This window comes from Balaenoptera ricei, chromosome 8, assembly GCF_028023285.1.
Source record: "Balaenoptera ricei isolate mBalRic1 chromosome 8, mBalRic1.hap2, whole genome shotgun sequence".
Lineage (NCBI taxonomy): Eukaryota > Metazoa > Chordata > Mammalia > Artiodactyla > Balaenopteridae > Balaenoptera > Balaenoptera ricei.
Genome location: NC_082646.1, coordinates 4,515,127 through 4,542,592, shown reverse-complemented (window position 1 = coordinate 4,542,592; position 27,466 = coordinate 4,515,127). Strand labels below are relative to the sequence as shown.

The window sequence follows — 27,466 nt, the reverse complement described above, 5'->3', positions numbered from 1 at the left end:
TCTCTTAAAAAGATGCTTTACAGTGTATGAGAGCAGTTTTTGTAAATTAATATCATCATTAAAAATAAGCTGGCTTTCTTCTCCTCCTTCAACTTCTCGTTGTGCAAGTCTGCGGTGCTGGGCTCCGCACGCAGCAGTTTTGGCATGGCCCTGGGGCCCAGGGGAATATTAACTTACAAGGCTTTCCCTATTTTGCTTTTACATGTCTGAAACCATTTCAAACCTTAGCAACTGAAATACAAGTTATTAAACACACTTTACTGGAGTGTAAGGAGGGCTTCCGCTCCACTCCCCCCACTTGGAGAAAAGATGATTGCGAATGAGTTCATGTATTTGGAAGACCTGTGCCCCGGCCGCTTCTGACATCTACCTCGACACAAAGCCCAGGATTATAAAAGGATAGTTACACAAAAAATGAAGCTGAGTTCATTTACCTAGGGTTAGATCCTAGATGCAATTTAAATGCCATCCTAGGATTTTTAAATACCATTTTGCTTTATTAAATTTCATGTGTTCTAGTTGAATGGAGACACTGGCTGTCAGCTGAAATGGGAAAGAGCGATTCTTTGGTTTCTAGTTGTCAGACCCTTTTAACTTTGCACAGGTGTCTTTACCCCCTTCCTTCTGGCTGGGCTCTATCCCCAGGAATCAGGCGCCGGATGGGGGAGGGGAGCTGATCTCCTGAAGCCTCCTGGGGATGTGCATTTTTATCCCCTTCCATGCCTGCCTGAGCAAGCATGGCTGGGTACAGACAGGTCTGTTCCTCTCCATGTGTGTTCCTCCCGGTAGAGGGGCAGACACTGCCAGGGTACAGTCACAGGAGGCTGGGAAGTGTCTGTGGGTCTCCAGCAGCTGGAAAAGGTTTGAGGCTCTTTGGCAGATGTTTGCTGTTCCAGCCACTTCATTAATGTTGGAAACTAAACCCCTGACTATTCCTGACCAAAGCCCCACTTCATGATTGACAGCTGGGGTGTGCTTCCTCCCACGAAAGCCCTTTACAGTCTGAGATCAGGAGAGAGGGAGTGAAAAGAGAGAGATGAGTGCAAAATGGGAATTGGGCTAGATGCCGTTGCTGAAAAACCAAAAATATAAAGGAAAGAGAGGCTCATTTAAGGAGAAAGACAAATGTAGTACAACTAGTGAAGATCTGAAGTCCTACCATGTGCTTGGGTCTTACACACATTATATAATTATCCCAGCTTTCATGCATTAATTTATTCATGACATGTACTGAGAACCTACTATGTGCCAGTGCTATGCTGGTATTGGTGATACAAGACGAATTGTCCAGTGGGTGAAAGAAATATGCAGAAGGCAATAATATAGTAAAGGAACCTCTAAGATAGAGGTAGGAACAGCAAGGACAGCCTTGGGGAGTGTGGGATCTTTCCCAAAGGAGGTGACATTTGAGATGGGCCTTGAATTAGTTTTCCAGGCAGCGAAGGAGGGAGGGGATGGGGTGCCGTGGGCATTCCCACTGAAGGGAAGAGTTGTGTAGTCATGGATCATGAAAGGCTAACCTTGTGAAGTAGGTATTATGATTATCATTTACAAATGAAAAAACTGAGGCTCAGCTTTGATTATAAGCGACAGAAAGCTGAAGGCTCCAGACTCCCGAGATCTGGAATCTCTCTTTCCAATACCTGGGGACTTGTGCTCTCAGACCCCCTATGAGATTTCTTGCCTCTGTGGTAGAAAATCGAAAAGATGGAAAATCCAATAAGCTATTATTTAATTTATTCTTTAGCTATTTAAAGAGCTGCAGATTTCCAATCAAAGGACCAGTTGCGGGAGAGTGTGAGCGAATGTTGTGCCGGTGGTCAAGCGGACGCGGGGAGGAGAGCGGGCTGGAGGGCGCGGCGGGCGGAGGCAAGGCCGGTTGCCGCCGGGCCGGGCGGCTGGGGCTTCGGCGCGGTCTCCGCCCGCGAGCCACCCGCAGCCGTCCGGGTGGCAGCGCCGCGACGCAGGGGCGCAGGGGCACAGGAGCGCGGCTCCAGATCCGGGTCTGAAGAGAGGGAAGGAAGAGAGGAGCAAGGACAGGAAGAGAGGAAAGAAAAGAAAAGAGAGACCAGGATGGAAGATGCGGAGGAGAGATGGGGGAATTCGATCCAGCAGAGGAGGCCCAAAGTGCTGGGAACAGTGGGGAAGGGGAAATGGACGGAAGCGGAAGAAAGGGGCCAGTGGCGGCGGAAGGGCCGGGAAGAGCCGGCGAGGCTAGAGGACGGGACAAGAGGTGGAGGAAAAGACTGGGCCCGAAGAGTAACGGGGCGCGCGCGTGCCGTGAGGGCCCGACAGACGGCCCGAAGGGCTAACGCTCGGTCCCTCCCCAGGGTCACCGGGTGCGATGCAGAGGCCCGGGGGTCTGGCCCACGCCGCGCCCTCCAATCCCACCAAACACGCAGTTTCTCGGCGCTGCCGACAGCTCTGCACTTTCCAGCGGGACATATAACTCCCCACCCAACAATGTCCTCGGTGCGAACGCCGCGCCCCTGGGACGGTCCCCCGCTCGTGGCGCAGCGGGTCCTTGCTCCGCCGGCGTCCAGGAGGACCCCTCGGTAGCAGCGCCGAGCGGCGCCGCCCGGGCTGAGCTGGGAGCGTTCTCGGCCCCGCGCGGGGCAGCGGACAGGCCTTGGGACCGGCCACCACAGCCGCGGATGCGCCGGGCCCAGCGCGGCGACCTCCGGACTCTGCGGCGGGACGCGCGCCGCCACCGGGACACCCGGCCGCAGCTCTCGCGGGCCCTCGAGCCGCCGTTCCGGGAGAAGAACGAGCTTAAGGAGATGTCATGAGAATAAATGAAAAGCGTTCTAAATGGAGAGGAGGAGGGGAGGGGAGCCGGGGCGCACGCGAACACCTCGGGAATGAAGGTCCTCAAAGGCGCGTTGCGGGCCATGTCTAATGCAAGGCTCTGATTCGGTTTATTACTACTTTCTCTCAGTGCCTAATTATTGGTTCTCCAGGCTTTCCCCTTCCCTCTGAATTGAACCACGGGCCCAGGCGCGCGCGTCCGCTTGCTTCCGCGGCGACTCGGGCTGCAGGGCGAGCAGCTCTGCAGCGAGCCCGCCGTCACCCGGGGCCGCGAGATGTCACCAGCCCCAAACTCGGTCTCGGAGAAGGCCATCCGCGTCTGTAATTCTCAGTCTCCTTACCGTGCGTTTCCCTTCCGGCCCCGTGCAAACTAACTCCCAGGCATAATTGCGCGAAACCCGCAGCACCGGCAGTTTCTGCCGAGCGCGGGCGAGGGGGCAGGACGCGGGCAGCGGGACGGTCCGGGTGCCGAGGCTGGGTGGGGTCCCCTCGCCCCTCGCCCAACAATTCCAACTGAAAACAAAAGTTCGTTCAGATACTGATTGGAACGGACTCGGAAGTTAGGCGCCCAGGAGGCAGAAGACAAACCACCTAATCAACGCGTGTCTTCGCGGCTCCCCCAACCCTACGCGTCGCCAGGGACCCGGGGGACGAAAGCCGTGGTGCCAGAGTATCCGGCACCAGGAGCCACGACCGGGCTGACTCGCCGCACCCGGCAGTCCCGCTGCGCTGGCCCTTCTGGAGACGGAAAAAGGTTTATAAACAGAGCTCAAGAATAAAAAAGGAACACGTGCTTTTGATTACTTTTTTTTTTTTTTAACAGTTTACTGTTACTGTTTATTTTTAACAGTTTACTATTGGGATAACGGACAGGGCAAAGGTCATTGATGGTTTGGGATCTACGTGGAACGGTCAAGTTCGCGATCGCGGCGTACAGTCCGGGTGCCGGAACGCGCGGGCTGGGAGCCGGCTGCGAGCGTAGGGGACGCTAAGGGCGGGCGCCGTCCTCGGGAAACGGCGCGCGGAAGTCCACGTGGGGAGGCAGGAAGGCACCCGGCTCCTCGGGGGCGCCGGTTCTGGGGCCCGCAGTCTCGGGAGCCTCGGCGAAGTCTCGACTTCTTTCTACTAACCGACCAGGACGTGCCCGCCCGCCGGGTGCCAGCGATGGGAGCGCGGCTGGGAGCGCGGCATGCCCGGCGCGAGGGTGGCGCGCGGGGCTCGGCGTGGGCAGCGGCCCTCGGAGGCCTAGCCCGTTGGCGGGGGCGGCGCGCGCTCCCCGCACCGCGCGCACACACGGGCGCGCACACTGCACACACACACCTGGAGCTCGTCCCAGGAGGGGGGCGGGGAGGAGAGCCGGAGCGAGTGTCTTAAAATAGGCACGCAGACGAGCGCGAGACGCTGAGAGGCTGGAGAAGGCGATCAAGAGCGGCGGGCACGAGGCGCGCAGGTCCGCGCCGGGTGTCACAGGCGGGCTGGGCGGGGTGGGCGCCGAGCGGCCGGCCCTCCGCGCGGCTCCGCACCAGGCCCTGCGGGAAGCGCGCGCTGATTGACAGCTGCACTGTCCCCAAAAGGCTCGGCGAAGATGCTGATCCGCGGGTGGGTCTAGACGCGCAGCCCGCGCGCCCGGTGCCGGCTCCCGTCCGCGCACCTCCCGAGCCCCGCCGCCTCCCGGCCGCCGAGGAGCCGGCCGGAAGCCCCCGCCGGCGCGCCAGCCCCGCGGCCCCGGGCGGCGGGCGCTCGCCCGGGCTCACCATGCACTGCCACGCAGAGCTGAGGCTGAGCTCGCCCGGCCAGCTCAAAGCAGCCAGGAGGCGCTACAAGACTTTCATGATCGACGAGATCCTCTCCAAGGAGACCTGCGACTACTTTGAGAAACTTTCCCTCTACTCCATGTGCCCCTCGCTGGTCGTGCGACCCAAGCCCCTGCATTCCTGTACCGGTAAGACGGCCCGCGGGAGCGCAGTGGGGTGCGGCCGCTTTCGTGCCGGGGTCGGGCGCTTGACCACCTCTGTCCTCCCACCCAAGGGCGAGAGGGAGGGGCCCGGGAATTGTGGGCCCCTGCAAGAGGACTAGACTTGTCCGAGGCGAGCATTGCAGAGGCCGCTGCAACCTGGAAGGGGCCCGGCAAGGTGTCAATGGCAAGGTTAGAAAGGCAGTCAAGGCAGCGCGCCCCCGAGAGCCGGCCGCCCCGCAGCGCCTGGGATCTGCTGGCAGGAGAACCTTCCTCCTTCCCAGCGCTGCTGTGGTTTTTCAGGAAGAAAGTTCAAACCCTTGACCTGGTTCAGCACTTAAATCATTGTCTCAGGAAGTGGCGTTGCTTCTCACCTTGAGTTAACTCGTCCAACCTCCTGTCTCCACTGGGAATTTTACAAGTAAGTCAGTATCCTGAGGTTCCCCGCAAAATCCTGAATCCGCTGAACTTTACTTAAAAGTATCTCCCTCTGGGGAAGTAGTTCTGGAATGTGTCGCGTTGTGGAGCCAGCTGAGGAGGTCAACCCTGTGAGTTTTAAGTGACTAAAAAACAATGATCACAATAAAAACATTCCTCAAATCTGGTTTGCTTTCTCCACAAGAACAAGACCCGTAGTAAAAATAAAGAACACTTAATAAATATACTTTAAAAGTCATAGGTTTATGTAGAAAATAAATCCAAAGTTACTTCTAAAAAACTTGCATTAAGAGAAGCTCCAAGTTTCATAGTGCCCTGGCATTATAAGGATTTAGGCTCTCCAGACGTGGGTATAGCAAAAAAAAAAAAAAAAAAAAAAAAATTGAAGCAATTTTTATCAAAAAAGTTATTGTCTCTGCTTTCAACTGAAGGTAAAAATTTAGTATTTCCAAACCGAAAGACCCTTTGAGGGTATATTTGTTGCATTGGTGGCATGAAATAAATGAATTTAATTGTACTTACATTGAAAAAGTAAAGTGAAGAGATAGCAGTGGTTTTGAAAGATATTTTTGGAACGTTCAGGCCAAGAGCTGCTAGTACACTGTGCTTGGAATACTGCATTTTCTGTTGTTTCCATTGATAGGCTCTCTAGGACAATCAGTAAATATGTGTGTAAATACATACAGTAAAGTTCTTTTACAACCAAGTTGTTCCTACATGTATTTGGTAATAAAATGAGTATTATATTCAATTACTCCTTTGTAAAATAAATTTTGTCTGTAAGGTGGAATTAGGCCTGGTAGCCCAGAACAAGACTTGTAATACTGCATTTTAAAAGCCAAGAAATATACGAAACAAGATATGAAGAAAAAATTTTAAAAACAAGATAGATATGGTTGATGTTTTTACATTTGTATGTCTGCCATGCGTTAAACCTGGGATGAGTTGTCTACGTAGATCTTGGAGCGGGGAAGTAGGCTGATTCTTGTTTTGAGTGTAAATAATCATTTGCCATGAGAACTCAAATCCCTTAAAGGAAAAAGAGAGGATCCGTCTTAATCGTAAATCTCTTGCACCCTGAAAAGACATTGCATAGCTGGAGGTCCCTAGGACAAAGCAGAACAGCTTCTCCTAAGCACCTAAGCATAGCCTGATGCCTGCAAACTTTTTAGTGACTTCGTGCCATGCATTGACTTGAAGGCAGCTTTTCCTGGCTTTTAGCAGTCACAGAATTGGATCATAGAAGAAATCATGCGAGAAAAAGAGTAATAAATAGCCTCCAAAAACAATGATCCAGTCATCAGTTGAGGTTGAGTAAGTTTTGTGTTTTATTGAACCTTGTGTGGGACATAAATCAGAGGAAAATACAGTGATTCACATGTACTTTTGTGAGTGTTAAAAGTGAATCGCACATATTTCATGAACTAAAAGTTTTGCTCAGTCTTGTGCTTTTGAAGTTCTTTGATGGTTTGTGGGAGAGGGTGGTTGTTGGCACTGGCGTTCTTGCCCTATTGTTCCCGTGCTTGATTTCTTTAGGTTGTTCTTTTGAAAATGTGTTGTGATTTTGCTCTAGTTGAGATTTAAAATATAGAAACTGGGATTTGCCAGTGGAATTAAACCCATAAAAACTGGCTACAATAGTCCATCCTTTCAGATCATAAGCTTTCAGTGGGTTTACGATTACAGTTAAAGCCTTACATGTATTAGATCATGGGAATACCATAAGCGACTTCTCAAAGGTTTTGCAAACACCATGCTTTCAAAGCATTTTTGTTGGTTTTAACAGTTATGTTCAGGATCACAAATCTTAAATTGGATGAACTTAATCTTTTTTTATTAATTAAAAAAACAGCAATAAGTTGCTGGCATTCATAATGAAACTATATATATATATGTATTTTTTTTTTCTGGATAGGGATAAATATTTAGCACTTTTGGTGGAACCAGTGCATAAAATGTTCAAATCAAGTGAAAGGCATAAATTGGAATTAAAGTTACTGAACTATCTCATCCTTTGGTTTGCTCTTTTAAGATTTATATAACTAACAGAAGTGACCTTTGTCAGCTAAAATAATGAAAACTAAGATAATAAAGTGACCACTTTGCACAGTAAGTACATGAAATTGTGGTGGAAAAAAAGCTACAGCGTTTAAAAAGCCTCTACATAATTAAGCAAACCAAGTCGTTCAGATTTAGCAAAATCCTAATGTCAGTTTATGATCCTGATCTCCTTGGGCAGAAGAGCATGTATATTCAAGTAAGCTGAGAAATGGAAACATTTCTCATCTGGTAGATAATCACTTGACAGTAACTTATTATTAGACACCCTAACCTTGATGGACTACTCACCTTCAAAAGCAATTGTTTGTTTGAACAGGCCCTTTCTTATTAAAATATAGTAATTTTAGTTTTAGGAAGCAATCTCCAGATTGACTTAAGTTTCCTAATAGATCTCCTGCATCACATAATAGATATTGAGTAAAGGAATCCTTCTCTTAAAGCCAAACTAAAGGAACATTTGTCATTAAATTTAAAATAAAATTAAAAAACCAAGCCCAAAGAGAGCCTCCATTTGAAAAAAAAAGTTTGTTATTCAGACCGTTGAGAAGGTATGGAACATGTTTAGAATGAATTTAGTTTATGACATGTTGTTCTTATTTTAAAATCTGGTAACAGTAATCCTCACTCAGAATGGAACTGTATTGCCATTTAGAAGCCAGTGATTATCTCTCATAAACATTAGAACGTTGACAGTGATTGAAGGCCAAAAATGACTTGCAGTTTATGATATCATAAATATTGTTTAACTCTCAGGTGCATTGTTTTATTTTTCTGGTTGTGATTAATGTTTCTTGGTGGAAGAGTCCCTTGAACTGGCTTCTCAGGACGGAATAGATTGCAGAGGTAGCGGCACGGTTCCTTTCGAGGGATCTCTCTTTCAGTTTGATCTTTAGAAATAGGCAGAGTTTCTAAATTTGAGGGCTGTTTGGAAAAAATGAGTAACTTGCTTCACAAAAACAGGGATGTAACAATTTACCCTAAGAGTTTTCATAAGAGGATACTGAGAAACCTAAGTACTGTGCATAATTACTTATAACTTATTATAATTATTGATACTTATAACCTAGAATTACCCTAGGACTTGTACACGCACATTTGGGGGGAGGTGAATATGGGTATTTGTACATTTTACAACCCATGGCCCCTGCATGACTTTTAGTGATTTCACTAAAACCTGTAGTTTAATTCTTTTTCTCTTCTCTGGCAGAAGGGTTCTATAGGCTCTCTCCGTGACCTCCAGCGGCCAGTCTATAGAGCTGATTGGGAGGAATCCCAGTGACCACAGACCAACCTTCCCAAGCATAACATACTTTTTTTTTTTTGCAAAGTGCTAGGGTCACATCAGGGCTTAAACGTAGTTTCAGCCCGCACTGTACACCGCTGTCTTTCATGTTAGGATACTCAGAAATCAGGAAGATTTTTCCAACTCCATTACACACCCGGGATAAAGCTGTGCAGTCATACCCAAGGGACAGTTAACCAGCCAATTAAAAGGGGCATGTGGGGAAGGGTGTTTATCTTAGGAGGGGGCTTTGAGAACATTTTATTCTTTGGTGGGTCCAAGAGAAACAAGTTCTTTGGGGTGGTGTCCTTGGGCTCATTTTTAGCACAAAGATTGGGTGTCGTCCTGGTGAAAAATGAAATGAGGTGTGGACCTGTGTGATGGGGGTCAGGGAGTCAGGCTGCCACTTCATGAGTTGGCTCCAGTGATTCCCCCAATCCTAGCTCAGTCTTTCAGTTGGAGACCAAAACCTGTAGTATCTTGGGAACCTGGATCCTGGGCACTGGAACGTCGGTAGAGAAATGTAAACTGGGGGTCTGGAAAATGATCTTTATTAGCAAGCGTTTGTATTTCTGCCAGAGGCAAATATGCTTTTATTAGCAATCACTCATCACTGCCTCTCCTGTTCCCACTCTAAGGGAAGATAAATTGAGGGAAGCACAGGATAGAGGACTCATCCAAGGTCAGCTGAGCTCTTTTGGGATCCTCAGCTGTTGTCTCCTTACTCCTTAAATTTTATGACACCTTTGTTAAATAGAGAGACTGAGGGATTCCTTAGGGGTCAGTTTTAACGAGTGAATAGTTTATTAGCGATTTACTTGCTGGTTCTCATTTTTCTAATAGCAAATGGGAAAATGATTAGAAATTTAGCAAGTTAAAATGCCTTTCCAAAGGTCTATAATCTTCAGTATCATTTAATTCAATAATTTAATTCAACAAATATTTACACTTGCTTGATGACGGCACTGCCATTATTATATTTTTAATTTATTTAATTTATTTAAATTATTTTTTATTTTTGGCTGCATTGGGTCTTTGTTGCTGCGCGGGCTTTCTCTAGTTGTGGTGAGCGGGGGCTACTCTTCGTTGCGGTGCACGGGCTTCTCATTGCGGTGGCTTCTCTTGTTGCAGAGCACAGGCTCTAGGCACGTGGGCTTCAGTAGTTGTGGCACGTGGGCTCAGTAGTTGTGGCTCGTGGGCTCTACAGCGCAGGCTCAGTAATTGTGGCACACGGGCTTAGTTGCTCCGCGGCATGTGGGATCTTTCCGGACCAGGGCTTAAACCCGTGTCCCCTGCATTGGCAGGCGGATTCTTAACCACTGCACAACCAGGGAAGTCCACTGCCATTATTTTTAAGTTTATTCTAAGTCTTGGCTAACAGTTGGGATATTTTAAATCTTTCTCTGAAGCACCTGTAGAGCCACTGCCAAGCTCTTTTTTGTGGTCCTCTAGAGTCTATGTGGGCACTTTGGAATTGTGAAACATTATGATAATTTAATCCGTTTGCTTACCGTCTGGAATTTTCTCTTTGAACTCCACTTAAAGGGTATTATCAACACCAAAATTGTCATATTAACCTCCTTAAATACAACTCAACTGAAATTGTATATGCAGTAAATCTTTTATGAAACCAATTTCCTGCAGTGTTGGTTGTACCTCTGGCTTGAAAATAAAATTTGTGATCCCAGCGTGGCTGGTATATATAGCTGCTGGTTTTAACATACCTCAGGAATCTAAATGAGAAGATTGTTAGGTTTTTACATCCCAGGAATCTATGTGAAAAGCAGTAAGGACGGTAAATTGTTTAGATTGTAAAGAGAGATGAAAACAAAAAAGGGAAGGAATAGGGGAAAAGAAAAAGAGTGGGTTTCTTTGAAATTCTTGAAGCCACTTGATTCCTCCTGGTATGTAGCTCAGTGTCCTTCCGAATGACCCTGGGGGCAACACAAAGGTGGCTTCTGAAATTCTTCTGTCCCTGCTTGGAGAGTAAATGCCCACCGTTGATTTGACGTAGACACCTGCTGGGGCGCCTTCAGGGAAGAGCCTGGGCGGGGGGAGTGCCCTGCCCAGCATTTAGCACGACTGAATCAGTGTTAACCCAGAAGCATTTTTAGGTGCTATTTGCACTTTGTTTTGAGGTCGGGAGGAAGAGGAACAGAGACGGAAGTTAGGTAGGGCACAGATCTGAGGCTCCCGCCTTAGTACGAAGCCTGGGAACTTCCATGGGGGTGGCGGAGCCTGCGGACCACGCCGGCCACTCGTCCGCCCCGAGTGAGGTCAGTTCGCGTCCCTTGGCTACACCTGCTGATGAACCCTTAGCTGGAACATGGTTAGAGGGCTGCAAGGCTTTGGATGAGACGGACAGGTGGAGGCCTCATTTTGCATTCTGTCTTGGGGAATGCCGTTTTCCATTCCTATCTCGAGGAGGTGGTGTTTTTACTGGGGCGTCAGAGTGGACCCCACTGAGCTGGATTAGCCGCCTTCTAACCCAGGACTTGCCAAAGCCCACAGGTGCTTGCCAGACTGTTGTGAATCACTTGGCTGCAAGTCTCTTGGGAGCAGCAAAACAGGGAGGAAAAAAGAGAGAGAAGGAGAGAGAACATTTGGGTAAAGGCTTCCCATATGTGGCGAAGGCCCTCCGTCCCGCCTGGCATGACTGCCTCCGGGTCAGCTGCCATGACGGTGGAAGGGTTGTTCCTCTGTCCACAGCACGGGTGACAGGATTAGAATTGGCCTTAGAATTTACCAGGAATGGGGTTCAGACCAGGACCGTGTACCAACTTAGTGATGTTAACAAAATAAGAAATACTCTGACTCTAGGAGAAGAGGCGATTTTTCTTCTTCTTCTTCTTTTTTGTTTTTGTTTTTATTTAACCAGAAAACCTTTGCAGATCCTCAGGATTTAATTTATTTTTATTGCAGCTTAATAACAGTTAGAAAAAGAAATGTCTTGTTAAAATGAATGCTGTAAATAAAAACACAGTTAATTTTCCATTACAGTGTCTAATTACTTATCATCACCAGGGCATTTTTATATGGCAGTTTAACTTCTTGGAAGTGGAAACTTGGCACACGTTTAAGGAAGAAAGCAGTACACCCAGATAGATATCAGAAGATGGCTTAATTATATTTGGTCTGGAGTTGACTCTTGCCCATGATTACTCCGCGAAAAACAGGCAGAGGGTCACTAAGGAAAGTCTCTGGTTTCTTTAGTGCCGGTGGAAATTGAATATGGAGGAAGATCGTTCTGAATGTTAGATGAGGTGCAAGTACGTGTAAAAAGGGACTCCACTAGTCACCGGTTGAAGCTGGTGTCAGGACTGCTTGATCGGCCTGGAGATCAGCTGTGTACGCTCCCTGACTCCACTGGCAGAGTTCATAACAATGAACATGGCCTTTCTCCAAGGAGAGGCCAGGATGCAACTGAGTAGAAGCCAATCTGGAGGATCTCAGCACGAAACTAAATATCTTAAGGGTCCAAGCAGAGAAGCTTATGTGATTCCTTTTTATTGCATCTCTCTAGCTCACCACCATGTCCTTAGGAACACGTGCTTCTGGATATTGGATAAATATTAGAGAAGTATTTTCACAATGTGCCTGCCACCAAAGTGATGTCAATGTACTTTTGATCATTATTGAAAAACACACTTCTGTATGTGATAAGCGATAGGATGATTGTCCTTTCACTTTTCTTATATGAGGGTCACTTATGACGTGTGGGGACATGGAGAGGTCTTGGGCCTGGTGGCATCGCATGTAGTCATGGCTGTGTTTCCACCCTGGGAATACCGGACAGGTCCCTAATACTGATTTACCCGCCATTCTCCACCACCCACTTCCCTCTTCCCAGAGGTCTTTTCATGCAGGTACTTAACCATTGCTGAAATTCAGGATCATGGTCTCACAGACAAGATCACAGCCACTTGTAGACTGGAGGATGTGTAACTCTGATGTTTCTTTTAAGCACCATCTGAGAGAGTCAACGTTGCACACTTTCCTCATTGTAACTTATAAACAACAGAGTCCTGATATTATGTCTTTGTATCCTCGGGAAATCGGAGCCAGAGGTACTCAGTGTCCTCTTCCCGAGTTCTGCAGTGTTTATCCCAAAGGGGGCTACAAACTGGGGAGAAAGGCTAGAAATGTATACTCTAAACCCTGAACCTCATTATTCATCTTCATAACGACACAGTAAGTCCCCTACATACGAACCTTCAAGTTGCGAACTTTCAAAGATGCGAAAATGTGTTCGCAGGTCCAGTCACGTAGGTTAGTTCACGTGTCTGGCATACACTGTCACGTGCGCACATCCTCTCCAAATGGTTGTGCTTTTGTGTACTTTACTGTACAGTATTGTGTAGAGTACAGTAGTACAGTATCTTTATTTCAAGCCCAGGATGTCCGGAAGCAAGCGTAAAAGCAGCGGTGATGTAGCTGGTACTACTGTACTTTTCAAAGTACTATACTGTAAGATTAAAAATATTTTCTTTATTTTTTTTGTTCTTTTTAATGTATTATTTGTGTGAAAAGCATTATAAACCTATTACCGTACAGTACTCTATAGCCGATTGTGTTAGTTGGGTACCTAGGCTAACTTTGTTGGACTTACGGACAAATTGGACTTAAAAACGTGCTCTCAGAATGGAACTCATTCGTATGTAGGGGACTTACTGTAATAGAAATAGTGACTTGTTTTGAGGCTTAGCGTGTTACAGGCACTGGACCCAGTGCTTTTCATTCAGCTTCCAATCGTTCCTAAGCGATAGGATCTCTGCTTTACTAATGGAAGCTGAGAAGTTAAGTAACTTTCTAAAGTCACTGAATGTATAAAGATCTCTTCCAAAGCAATAAGAAAAAAGGCAAGTAGAAAAATTGACAGCTCATAGAAGTGAAGATCTAGGTGTCCAGTGAGCATGAAAGGATGTCCCTGGTAATCAGGAAAACACAAATGAAAACAAGGTACCATTTCATACCCGTCAGACAGGTAAACATGAAAGACTCTGATGGTATCGCTCAATGACAAGGATGTGTAACAATAGTTGTTCTCATTCCCCGATGGTGGGAGGGTTATTTGGCACAGTTGCTTTGGAAGCAGCGTGGCAACACCTCGAAGCAGATACACACATGCCCTCAACCCAGCAGTTCCACCTCTGTTTATGCCCTGAGAAATCACTGCATGTGTGCAACAGGACACTGGTAGAGGAATGCTCATTTCTATGTTGTTTATGATAGTGAAAAATCTCAAACAGTCTAACTGCCCTTCAGAGGAAAAAGGACAGAATTGTGTGTATTATATTCAAGCAGTGAAATTCTATGCAGTGATGAAAATGAATGACCCAGATCTACTTGTATTAATACAGATAAGATTTAGGAATACAAGGCTGAGGGAAAAAAACACAAGTTGTAGATTGATACTTACAGTCTGATACCATTTATGTAATGCTGGAAAACATGCAGGCCAATACTGTATATTGTTTAGGGAGGCAAGGGCATGGGATTGGGAGGGCTATACACAGATTTTTTACTTTCCTGTGTAGTAATTTATTTATTAAGGAAAAGAAAAGGCCTAATGTAAGTACAGCCAAGCGTTAAGATTGGGCAAAGCTTGGTCATGGGCACAAGATGTTCCTTAACATTATTCTTTGTACTTTTCTGTATGTTTGAAATTTTCTATAATATAAACATTGAAAAATGATAGTATGGGAGACCCCACATATCCATAAAACTCTTGATCTTGGGGGACTTTTGATGGTTTTCTTAATAGCTTTCTATCCTGAGACAAGCTGTTAAATACAAGCTTCTTGTATACAGTCTCACAGTGGGGAAAGAACTTTATAATTAGACACATGTGTACAACTCACCCTGTAACAACCACTGCGGCTTCTGAAATTGGCTTTTGGATCTCACTTACCTCCTCTGGCTGGGTGGGGATGTCATTTTTCACCAAGATAACTGCTTTCCCCCAAGTAATGCTTTGGCATGTGAATAAATGGGCTCTGAGCTGGGCACTAGGGCTGGAAGGAACTGCTGATGGAGTGTATGTTTGTTTTCTGCAAATATCCATCACTGATCATGCAAGGAAGAGTCAGTAGGTTCTTTCTCCTTCTTCTTAATGATGTTTCAAATCCCAGTAAATTGCCTTTGATTGCATCTTGCTTTGATATGTAACTGCTCAAATGATATACCACCCTTGGCTTTTGACCAATGGTCATTGCTATTGACAATTTAACTTAAAAAATTGTCTAGGGACATCTGTGAATACCAAAGAATCAAAAAAAAATATTAAAATGTAGCTTCTTGGCAGGGAAGAATCATGTTGGTATTAGCATGTAAGCTGGCTGAGTTCTCTTTATATTCTGTAACCATGATTTGATTTTAAAACTTTGGTGTGTGGTATCAGGGATTGTTAGGAAGGGATGAGAGCTGTTACCATGGTAATCACACAGAGAGCTGTCTGTTAGGGATGATGAATGGTCGTCCTGTGGTTTGGAGAGGGTAACCTGGACCACATTACTCTCCAGCGACAACTCTGGTGACAGGTGTTTTGTTCAGCCTATCTTAACAGCCAAGGCATTCATCTTTTCTCTGCAAAATAGTTCCAATGTAGAAATGTTGCTTTAAGATATTGTGACAAAAACCTGGCCCTTTGGGAGCTCTTTCTGTGTCCCTTCAAAGGGAAAGTAGTCCTTGGTGTGAATGAAACAGTTTGTACAGTCAAGAGTTTGCCCAAGCATTTCTCCTTCTGAGACCACCCCTGTCTGTCCTAAATCCATATGTAAACAGAGAAGCACACAGATCAAAGCCCTCGGAGCCCACGTCCCACGCCAGCCATCAACAGCCAGGGTCGCTGTGCTGTCTTTGGTGCTCACTTACAGTGCAGCCGTGGTCGGCAGGAACTAATGAACGCATCTAGAGGAGGGTGGCCAAATTGGACATGACTGAAAGGCCGGTGGATCTATCAGATTTGCTGCCAGTGGACAGACGTTCAGGGCTGCAGGAGCGAGGCCTTCTGCATGTTGTCTTACCTGGATGGATGCACAGGACGGCCACAGTGAAAGGAACAGATTGAAACTTCATTTGTGCCTTACTCTGTCCCCTTCCTGCGTCTCTCCAGTGAAACCTCATTCCTCGTAAAATGGACTCTCCAGGCTCGAGGCTGTGAAAGGAGTGAATGTTATCGAGAGAGATGTTCCAAAGGGCTGTGTGTGGCTGTCTGAGGAAGATAACACGCATGTGTTGGTCCTGCTGCCCGGACAGTCCGATCACTGGCAGCAAATCTGACAGCTCCACCGTGGATCTTCTCTTTGGAACGACTTGGGAAAGTACGGGCGAGGATTTGGGATATTTATGGTTAACTTTGAACAAGTTTCATTGAGGGAGAGGGATATATTTGAATAAGGTTCCAATCCAGGTCCTTTCTTTTTCATGACTGAACATTTGACTGAAATAATTGGTTGAAACATTTGATTGAAATCATCCCAGAGGAGATTTTTTTGGGAAGATGTTGTTAATTTTGTTATCCCTGGATATTATGGCAATTCATTATTGCTCTTAGCACGTTAGACAGCTGTGTGTCTTGGAAGCATGCTTTCAATCCTCGGTTTGGAGGATGGCATAAAGGAATGTCCTATTGGAGGGCTGATTTTTTTAAACTGGGACATTGAGCCTTGGCAGTTAGAACAATTAGCTGCGTAAACAGAATGTGTTTCACTTTTCAGGGAACTGGAAAGTAAAAATAACAACAATTATAAATGGTAACTGTGAGCCAGACGCTGAGTGCTTGTCTACATTAAGGAATTTAAACTGCATGGAGACCCTATAGGAAGTAGTTATTATTATCACTGGTTTTTGGGGGAGGAAAGTGACACTCGGGGAGGTTGAGTAAATGGCAACACGGCCACATGAGGAAGTGGCAGAGTTGAGGTTGGAACTCAGGTCTGTCTCTTTCAATATCAGGTGCCATCCTAACAATATATACAATCATATGTCAATTAGAAGTCAAGTCTGTCTCCTTCCACGGAGGCCCCATGCTTTACGTAAAGAAAGGTCCAGGGAGTGTGCCGGCTCCTGAGGGATATATTTTGAACCTGTTAACTCCTTTACACATATTTATAATCATTTGAGATGTGCCAGTCTGTCTTTCATTTCCTGTGATTATTTGGGTTTCTGAATGGTTCCAGACGAATTCTAAGCAGCAGTGGTGTCTTTGGAGGAAGTGGGTGGTTGGGAGATTTTGGGGCCTGCTGCCGTCCGGCTGGGTGACCCTGAACTCATCCCACTGCCTCTGGACATCAGTGTCCGTATCTGTGTAACATTCCCAAGTCTCCTTTGGTCACAGTGCTTCCTCGAGCGTTGGAAGCTTCTTCTGGATAAAGCTTTTCTGTGGGAGTCGAGGGTGGAATTCCCAGGCATGCATGCGTTCATTCATTTATTCATTCTTGTGAACCAGAGAGAAAGTACTTAACAACTGAATGCCAGCCAATTGCCTTGAGACTTAAGACTTGGAATATTTTTCACGAAATACTCATTATTAAGTTCAGTGGGAAAAAAAAAAAAATCTGGCCATTTGTTTGGCATGGCTTAAAAGAGAAGAATAAGAGATTAATTTTTTTCCCTCCACATTCTATCCAGTCGGGCTGGGGTGGGTTCTGGGGAATCTGTATTTTTAAAAAGAGATTATAATGAAAAGTCAAGTTTGGGAATCACTGTAGTGTAGATGATGGCTTAAAGATGAGCTTGAGGTAATTTACAGCCATGGCTCAAATCTATGAAGCAGTTTAGTGGAGTGATCTTACTGGATAGGTTTTGAGTCAGATGGTCCTGAGTTGGTTTGTGTTTTATTGTCTGTGTGACCTTAGGCAAGTCATTTAGCCTTTCTGACCCTCAATTTCCCCATCTATAAACAGAAGATAGTAATAACTACCTAATAGGGTTAGTCATGTAGGTTAAATGAAATAGTGCGTATAAAGCACTTAGCATAGTTCCTGGCATGTAAGTACTCAGTAATTGATAGCTTCTATTACAAATAATTATCTTATAATAATAACCTCAACTTGGTTGGCTGAAGCACAGCCCTTTAGAGAAAGACTACTATTCGTGGTGAATGAAGCTCAAGAAAAATTAAATATCCTTTAAAAACCACTTCACTCTAGGGCATTCTTGTGGGTTATGTCATTACACTGGCTGCCTCCTAGGGCCTCTTGCAACCTGGGTGGTCCGTGAGCTGTTGAAGTTCAAGGCTTCACGAATAGGTATGTTTCATTCCCCCCATCTTTCTGTTTTATAGTGTGAATTCAGAATTTTGTAAATTCATACATGAGTGGCAAAAACTGGTCAAACACTACAGCATCACAGAATGTGCTTTGTTACTCATTTTTTTTTTTTTACAAGAGTTGCTCAGGATTAATTACCCCTAGGAAGTGTTTCATCATGCGGCTGTGCCTCTCAAGAACCGTTTTTAGAAAAGGGGCAGAATTTCTCAGCACGTTTAATTTTTTTTTTTCCTTTGAAGAGTAGAGTTAGGGATAGTCTTTTCTTTTGGAAGAGGCTATGAGTATTTTTATTCTCTTGTCTCAGAGTACTGAGAGAAGAAAAGAAATTCAATTGAGACCTTCTTTTCTAATTGGTGGTGTGGAAAGAGGTAGCAGGTTGGGAGATAATCCTTGTCCTCGTATAGTACTGGGTCTGTGATTCAGAGGGAGTTCCAAATGAAGCCTCTATATTACAACTTTCAGTTGCTCATGGGGATTGTTTACAGTTGCATTCTGTGTGGAAGGGACTGAGTGCACAAGGTTCTGCATGGATTTTTCCTGGAACTGTGTTTCTTAACTAGTCACTAGCGTCTTAGGAAGCCAAGTAGCTGCTGATGAAATACTTTCATTGGTGGATGCCCTCCACAGGGTGAGAAAGATCCTTTTGATGAGGGTGAATGGAATTCTTCCATGGGTTGAAGGAAGCCCCAGTGACCAGGGCAGCACCCCCGTCCAACCGTTTATACTGATGATTCCTTTAAGCAACCTCTAGTGAAATCATCCAGGTTCAGGCGTGGGTGGGGGCCAGCTGGAAGCAGGTGGGCTAAGGCACGTGGATGTGTCATCCTGGTGCCGTGGGGTGGTATTGATTCGTGGAGAGAACGCCGGCGTGGTCCCCTAAGTGCCTCAGAACCATTGTGGAAATAGGACTGAGCTGGAGGTACGGACCTTTGGCAACTTGTTGAGGCTATTCTGTTCAGTCTGTGAATTCAGAGAAGCCAAGTGTTTCTACTCTGGTAGGAGGGGAGTAGGCAGGAGTGGGTGAGGGGTGAGAAGCAATGATGGGGATGGGGAGAGGAGAGTCGGGGGGAACGAAACGATTATCCTTCTGACACAGGGATCCTTACGTGCTTGTTCAGCATTTGTTGTCCAAATCTGAAAATGAGAATGGAACATTTCATTTGGGAAATTGCCCCGTGAGTACGTGCTTCTTCTCAGAGGTGTAACTCCGAACTGACAGCCAGGCGATGACTTGGGGTTGGGCCAGGGCCCGCCTAGCCACACAGGTTGCCTCATCATCATATATATTATTATAATATATATTAATGATGCAATAAAGAGTTGCACCATCCCGGCTCACAGAAGATCACTATTATCCTATTAAGATGCAGTAATAGTTTTCGTGCAGCACAGTACAGGAGGTGTGTGCACTTGAGGTGAGCAGGCAATGGGGGCACAGAGTTCAAGGTAGAAGAGCTGTCAGAAAGCCACCCCCAGGGCTCCGCACGGGCTCATTCTGGGCCGGCTCAGTGCCTCGGTTTCTGCCATTGATAAAACAGACCCTCCTTCCCTTTGTGGGGGAAGAGTGGTTGATTAAGGGGTATTAATGTAATGCCTGGAGGAGATCAAGGTGCGGTGAACAAGCGCAGTCTCCACGTGAGGGAAGCTGTTCAGTGTCAGGGTCATTCTGTATCTTCCTAGACGACTAGACCCCAGGGAGGCCAAACCTGGACGGCCAGCTGTCTTCCTGCTGCCACGAGCTAAGGATGCCATTTACATCTGTGCACAGAAGAGAAGAAATTAGAAGAACAATCTTCTGTGACATGTGAAAAGTATATGAAGTCCAGATATTGGTGTCCACGAAGTTTTACTGGCGACAGCCACTCCCCTTTGTGTACATATGGAGTCATTTTGATGGAGAGTGTGGCCCACTGGACCTGAAATATTTACTGTCTGTCCCTTCTCGGGAAAAGTTTACAGACCCTTGAACGAGACTGTTGGAAACAGGGTTCCTCGGCTGTGAAATGAGGTTGTTACTGATCCACAACATGTGGTGTCATTCTCGGCCCCCAAAGACCTCCTTTGTTGTGTCACAGATCGGGGTCTCTTGTCATCCCGTGATGTGTGGAGGCCTGAAAGTCAGTTTGGTGGGGAATTTTACAAGGACTCTCTGAAATTGAGATCAGGCTCTTAGCTCTACGGAAACATTCCCAAACCTTTCTAGAAATAACACTAGATTTTTCTGCACAGAGAGAGGGGTCAAAAATATTTACAGGAAGGTGGCTGGGATTCCACTGAATTTGGGGGACTTTTCTTTGAAGTTCTAACCCTCCCTGGTCTTGCCAGAGGATATCTGAGGATGACAACTGATGAGAGATTGGGAGCATCAGAATTACTGACCTTATTCCGTTTGAGGTTTAGGTGACTTTTATATGCTTCTTCTTTGAATTTAATTTGTTGCCCGGCCCTTGAAATAATAGTAATAATCATGAACATTGTGTAATCACACAGGCCCGTCCGGAAGGGTGTGCACCGCTGGATAAAGCACTTAATTGCTGGGGTGCTTTCTGCGGTGGAACTGCACATCTATATGTGCCTGTCAGAACTGTCAACTCGCGAGGGTCAGGGCTGCCAGGCCTCTCGGGAAGGACCAAGCATGATTCTCTTGGTGCCTCCGTCCCATTCTCACTTTTGTTTAGGCACTTGGGAATGGGTAAGGCTTCAATATTTTCTATGGCAGCCCCTGAGTCATGAAGCGCTAGTGAAGTGGGAGATTGAAATTAATCTGACTTGGCGATAACTTCCTTTTCGTTGTTGGGTTTCTCCAGCCACTAGGCTGAGAATCCTTTAGGTTTAGCCCTTCCCACTGGGATGGAGTGGAGAGGGGTAAGGACAAGAGGAAGGTAGAGTACCTTCAGAGGAAGAATTGATTGATGTTGCAGGTAAAATTCTACCTCAAAGAGAAGTACGTGTGGGACACGCTACATCTGACTTTCTTACGCCGGATCAGAGGTGAAGTCACAAAACGACAATAATAACAATAATAAACAAAATAAATATAAAAACAAATAAACGTAACAGCAGACACTTACATAATACTTCCTATGTACCAGGCACAGCTCTGAATGCCTTACATGAATTAACTTATTTAATTCCTACCCCAATCATATGAGGTACTATTATTCTTCTCATTTAATAGAGAAGGAAGCAGAAAGAAGTAGGGAGGTAGATAGACCTCTTCTTGGGTGGAGAGTACAGAAGAGAAGAGGACAGGCAGTAACACTCTAAGTCATATAGAGACTGACTACATGAAGGGAGAATCTCTGATCTCCATGATGCTAACATAGAAAGACAAAACCCCTACGCAAAAGATACAGGAGGAAAAGCAGAGAAGTCAAACCTTGTCACACGTAGGGAACTGTGTTGCCTCATTTGGAGCTTAGACGCCTGAAGAATTTCTTATTTTCAGAAGCATGGAATTGGGTACAGAGTAGATCTTCAGCAATATTAAAAATACTTTTTCTTATATTACAACTCATTGGACTTTCCTTACCTAGTTCTTTATTTCTAGGCTATACACCCCTAGAGTGATGAGGACATGTTTGTTTGTTTGTTTTTTTCCCAAGGAGCAGTAAAGTTCTTACACAGCTGGAGCCCTAGGGAATGTCTTGGTGCCTAAATTTGCCAAGTGAGTTAGTGATGGATGAGGTTCACTATTTTATCCACTATGCTTCACTGCCTTAAGTATTGTTCCAGGCTGCATATGATTTAAATAAATTTCACCTGATTGTTAATATTTAAAAAAACTAAATGTTGGGTAGATAAAAGTACTTATAAAATATATGTAGGGTAAAAAGAATAACAATACAGAGGGGTTGGGGGAGGGATGGACTGGGAGTTTGGGGTTAACAGATGCAAACTATTATGTATAGGATGGATAAACGACAAGGTCCTGCTGTACAGCACGGGGAACTATATTCAATATCCTGTGATAAACCATAATGGAAAAGAATATGAAAAGTATATATAGACACACGTATAACTGAATCAGAAATTAACAGAAATTAACACAACATTGTAAATCAATTATACTCCAATAAAACACAAAGAATAACAATACAGCGAACACCTGTGTACCCACCACTTGGTTTAAGAAAAAGGGCATTTAGTCTGAGTCTGCCTGTGCCCCTGCCTGGCACTGTCCCCAGCCCTTTGCCCATTAGAGGGAACCCGCGTCTCAGTTCTCTGTGCATACCCTGCTTTTGTTTGGCGTTTTACCATATGTTTGTATCTCTTAATCACATGTTGTTTAGCTCTGCTCGTTTTTGAACTTGACATAAATGTTATCATACTGCATGTATTTTTGTGACTTGCTTTTTCATGTAGCATCCAAGATTTGGAATCACATAGATTCCAAGAATCCCCTGTGCTGTGTGTAGCTGCAGTTCATTCATATTCATTGCTGTATAGAATCCAGTGTATAAATATTACACTATGTATTTACCACTCCATTGATGGACTTTTGGGTTGTTTCCAGTTCTTAGTATAGATATTGCTGCTTGAACATTCTTGTTAAATTCTTTTTGAAAAACCAGTGGCCAGGAGGACTTATTTAATTAGTTTTTCAATGAAAAAGCATAGTCTTAGAGCTTAATGAAAATTATAATGTCTATTCCTTGCACAGATAAATGTAGTTTTCATTTGGGGGCACATACTACATATTAAATGGGTTTATTTATTTATTTTAGGATTTTTTTTTTTTGATGTGGACCATTTTTAAAGTCTTTATTGAATTTGTTACAATATTGCTTCTGTTTTTTGTTTTGGTTTTTTGGCCGCAAGGAATGTGGGGTCTTGGCTCCCTGACCAGGGATCGAACCCGCACCCCCTGCATTGGAAGGCTAAGACTTAACCACTGGACCGCCAGGGACGTCCCCAATGGGTTTATTTTTAATTGCCATTTGAGTTAATTTTTTTCCAGAATTGGCAATGATCTGTGTATTTTATTTTGTAAACAAATCGAAGCATTTATTGTAAAAATCACTGGCAAAGGACTCTGCCCAATTTTACAGGAAAGGCTTTGTAAATATTTTGATAAACAAATTTGAAAATACTTAGTGTAAATTAGAATGTGAAGTACTTTCTTCTCTAAATTAAACACTAGATAAGCATTTGTCATCCAGAGCAACAAACAAACAATATTGCATTATGTAGCTCAGAGGGTCTTTGCCCACTCCTGTTTATTTGGAGACTAGAAAAGAAATTCTTAACATTTTCCAACTTAAAAAGATAGGCCTGAAAAAGCTTTTGAAATCACTTACAGAGTTGTGCAAAGGCACAGAGATTTAAAGCAGGTAAGGAACTAGAGTCCACTCTGCTTTTTTTGACTGGAAAGAAGACCAAAGCTCAGAGTAATTAAATGACTTAGCCACGATCACAGCGAGGCCCGTCAGCCTTTTAAATACAACTTCTCTAAAACAGCGATGTGATCTGTAGTTTCATCTTGAAATTAGAAGCCACAAGCTTCTTTTCATAAAAAAAATATATATATTTTTGCTTCAATGTATCTTGAATTATTTAGTATCCTTCCAAAAAGAAAACCATTAATACAATCTATCATGACAATTTGAGGTTTGATTTTTTAAATTGCTTTTCTGCACCGTGTCCACTGCTGACCCTGGAGAGGTTTTCACTTGGTTCCCAGAGCCCAGTTTCTGGCAGTGAACAATATTCCCACTCTCTTGCACCCCGGCCGCTGAAGCTGTTGGAAGACAAACACGGAGCTCGAAGGATCCTGGGTCATGTCAACAGGTAATGGCCCAGGCCTGGCTCAGCAGCTGGTCCTGTGGCTTTCCCTCTTAAGGAAGGAAGCAGCAGCTTTGCAGGAGCAATCGTTTTATTTTTTATTTATTTTTTATTTTTGTAACATCTTTATTGGAGTATAATTGCTTTACAATGGTGTGTTAGTTTTTGCTTTATAACAAAGTGAATCAGCTACACATATACATATATCCCCGTATCTCCTCCCTCTTGCGTCTCCCTCCCACCCTCCCTATCCCACCCCTCTAGGTGGACACAAAGCACCGAGCTGATCTCCCTGTGCTATGCGGCTGCTTCCCACTAGCTATCTATTTTACATTTGGTGGTGTATATATCAGGCCTCGATCGTGGGCGGTGAGTACCGTGCATTTGGGGCTGGGTGTGAGGCTTTCTGTGCTCCTGGAATCGCCCCAGCCCTCCCATCCTTTCCGCCAGCGCCGCCTCCAGCCCTCGCCCGCTGCCCCATCCTGAAATAGCCGCGGATCAGCACGGAAGAAATGTGCTCCTCTAATCCTAAGGAGCTGGTGAGCCCTGCATTTGCCAAGGGGATGGGTTTTTACTTTCTTCTCCTTTCAGGAGAATCCCTGAAAGCTTAACATCTGTTTTAAGAACCTGATAGGAACCTGGAGTCCCACCATGGAGACAGCTTTTCCACCTCTGCTCCTCTCGGTGACTCTGGAAAGCCGTGGTCCTTTCCTGGGCCTCTCCTTTTCCATTGTGAAGCGGGTATAATAACACCGATACTCCTGGGTTTGCTGTAGAGATTGAATGATCTGAATCTCCTGAATCTTATATGGACAAAGGATTTCACCTCTGAATTACATCTAAGAAAAAGAAAAAAAAAATCCTACGTGTTTCCTTATGTTTCTGCATCAAAGACAGGAGCCCATCTGCCAGAGGCCAGAGTGGGAGCGGTGTCTGGAGTCCCAGTCTGTCCAGCCCCGTCACGCACCAGCCGCCCCCTCCCTGTGCCCCAGCAGCACGGGCTCAGTCGGGACATATATTGAGACTTTGCGTCCGACTGCCCCTCCTGTGGGGCTCTGAGCTTCCATCAGGCACAGATTGTGCCTTATTCTCCTTTGTGCCTCAAGCATCTAGCATATTAGTGTCATATGGGAGGTGCTAAAAGCAGTGTAGTTTTGCAAGTCACTAAACTGTTGAGAATTGTCTGTGCCTGGTGTTTCTTTACAGGACTTTTTTTTACTGTAGTTAATAGGTTTCTCTCTCACTCAATCTTCCCTGCTTCCTCCACACCATTGACCTTTCTCCCCTTCTGGGGACCACCCCGATCCTACACCTGCAGTTTGCACATGTAGCTGCTCCTCCCCGTACCCACTTTTTTTTTTTTTTTGGTCTAAGTATTTATAATGTGCAGCTTGCCACACCTAGGTAATAGACTTTATTATCTGGAATGGCCTGCTCCAGCGTGAGAATCCTTAAGTTGAAGGCCTGATTTACCTATTTTAAAGTGTCCGCTGTTTTTGTTTTTGTTTTTTTTTAAATTCTCTCAGTTCATCCTGATTGTACTTTACCATGACAGATAACGGTTCATTTCAAGTTAATCTGTGAGACTAAAGTATAACCTATTTGGTGGGGGAGCGGAGTTAAACAGCAGCTGTTAAACAGTGCATAGCACCTCCTCACAACGGCTTAAACATGAAAAAGGAATCTGAGTAGTAGAATATGCTGGAATTTGGTGAGGACACTGAGTGCTACAGGACATGGGATGTGAACGTACAGTTGCAGACAATGACTGCTCTTCCAAAGACAGAGCTCAGCCCCACGGTGCCCCAGAAGAAGGGCTGCTGGAATTACCAGCAAGGTTCCAGTACAGCTCATGGACCTTTACGCTGTGTCATCTCACACCACCTGTTCCTTTCTTCCTTGAAGTTCCCTATGATAGAGACATACAGACTTGCCCCCTTCATGAACCATAAAGTTGATGATCAGGATAACTGCAAAACCTTTTAAAGCTTTCAGAGATGAAAAGTGATAAGAAATTGGAAGAAGTTAAGTCACCTAATGCACATAACTGGCATTAAACATCTTTTCATGAAAGAATCTGGCCTAAGCTAGTGGATATGGGAAAATGCCCTAAAAATGTTGAAAGCATCATTTAAGAGTGCAGACCCATTTGGAAATTAAAATTATTATTATTTTTTTTAAAATTAATTTATTTATTATTTTTGGCTGTGTTGGGTCTTTGTTGCTGCATGCGGGCTTTCTCTAGTTGCGGTGAGTGGGGGCTACTCTTCGTTGTGGTGCATAGGCTTCTCATTGCGGTGGCTTCTCTTGTTGCGGAGCGTGGGCTCTAGGCGCGCGGGCTTCAGTAGTTGTGGCACGTGGGCCTAGTTGCTCCGTGGCATGTGGAATCTTCCCGGACCAGAGATAGAACCCATGTCCCCTGCATTGGCAGGCGGATTCTTAACCACTGCGCCACCAGGGAAGCCCTTTCAGTATTTTTTTTTTTTAAAGTTTTTTATTTATTGATTGATTGATTGCTTGATTGCTATGTTGGGTCTTCGTTTCTGTGCTAGGGCTTTCTCTAGTTGCGGCAAGCAGGGGCCACCCTTCATCGCGGTGCACGGGCCTCTCACTATCGTGGCCTCTCTTGTTGCGGAGCACAGGCTCCAGACGCGCAGGCTCAGTAGTTGTGGCTCACGGGTCTAGTTGCTCCGCGGCATGTGGGATCTTCCCAGACCAGGGCGCGAACCCGTGTCCCCTGCATTAGCAGGCAGATTCTCAACCACTGCACCACCAGGGAAGCCCCTTTCAGTATTTTTTAAATTGAAGTATAGTTGATTTACAATGTTGTGTTAATTTCTGCTATACAGCAAAGTGATTCAGTTATACTTATATATACGTTCTTTTTTATATTCTTTACCATTATGGTTTATCCCAGGATATTGAATATAGTTTCCTGTGCTATGCAGTAGGACCTTGTTGTTTATCCATCCTGTATATACTAGTTTGCATCTGCTAACCCCAAGGATAATTATTTTTATCACCAGTCTTTATATAATGTTGTAGATAAAGTTGTATCAAATGTAATAGAATATTAATGACAACACTGTCTGAAATGCATCTTTAGAAGCTGTGTTTTAAAAATAAACCGGCGGGCTTCCCTGGTGGCGCAGTGGTTGAGAATCTGCCTGCTAATGCAGGGGACACGGGTTCGAGCCCTTGTCTGGGAAGATCCCACATGCCGTGGAGCAACTGGGCCCGTGAGCCACAACTACTGAGCGTGCGCGTCTGGAGCCTATGCTCCGCGACAAGAGAGGCCGCGACAGTGAGAGGCCCGCGCACCGTGATGAAGAGTGGCCCCCACTTGCCACAACTAGAGAAAGCCCTTGCACAGAAACGAAGACCCAACACAGCCAAAAAAATAAATAAATAAACAGGCATACACTCAACATAATATTTGTGTAGTAGAAGGACAATGCAAACGATTAGGGTGAATTGTGTGTTTTTGAATCATGACTTATTGTTGCTTCATAAATCCATTTTTTTTGTTTTTCCCTTTTCATCATTTTTGCCTTGGAAGGTCGGGATATTATTCATATCTCTTGATGAAGTTAGGGCTTTGTGTTTTACCAGGAATGGAGGTTCATTTGCTGTACTGAGTTTACTTTTAATTTTGTAATGAGCCCCTAGAGTGACAGGGGTAAGTTGTTTCACTTCTTTTGAACTCTATTCCTTTTGAACAGAGACAGTATGCTCGTTAGTCAAGTGCTTGGAGGTCCTTAAATATCAAACAGGAAACTTAGGAGAATGCAAAATATGATTCTACACATACAGTTGTTTTCCTCTTCCAAGCAGATGTTCAATAAATGTGTCCTGACGTAAATTTGA

The 27,466-nt window shown here is 45.1% G+C and overlaps 1 protein-coding gene across 1 annotated transcript in view; it reads left to right on the top strand.

The window, feature by feature from the left end:
- Positions 1–4,226: 4,226 nt before the first annotated feature.
- BARX2 (BARX homeobox 2) overlaps positions 4,227–27,466 on the top strand; it is a 69,952-nt gene continuing 46,712 nt past the window's right edge. The window contains exon 1 of the mRNA XM_059930039.1: positions 4,227–4,750. Within this exon, the coding sequence (XP_059786022.1) occupies positions 4,564–4,750 (187 nt within the window). The 5' untranslated portion in view covers positions 4,227–4,563. The remainder of the gene's footprint in view (positions 4,751–27,466) is intronic.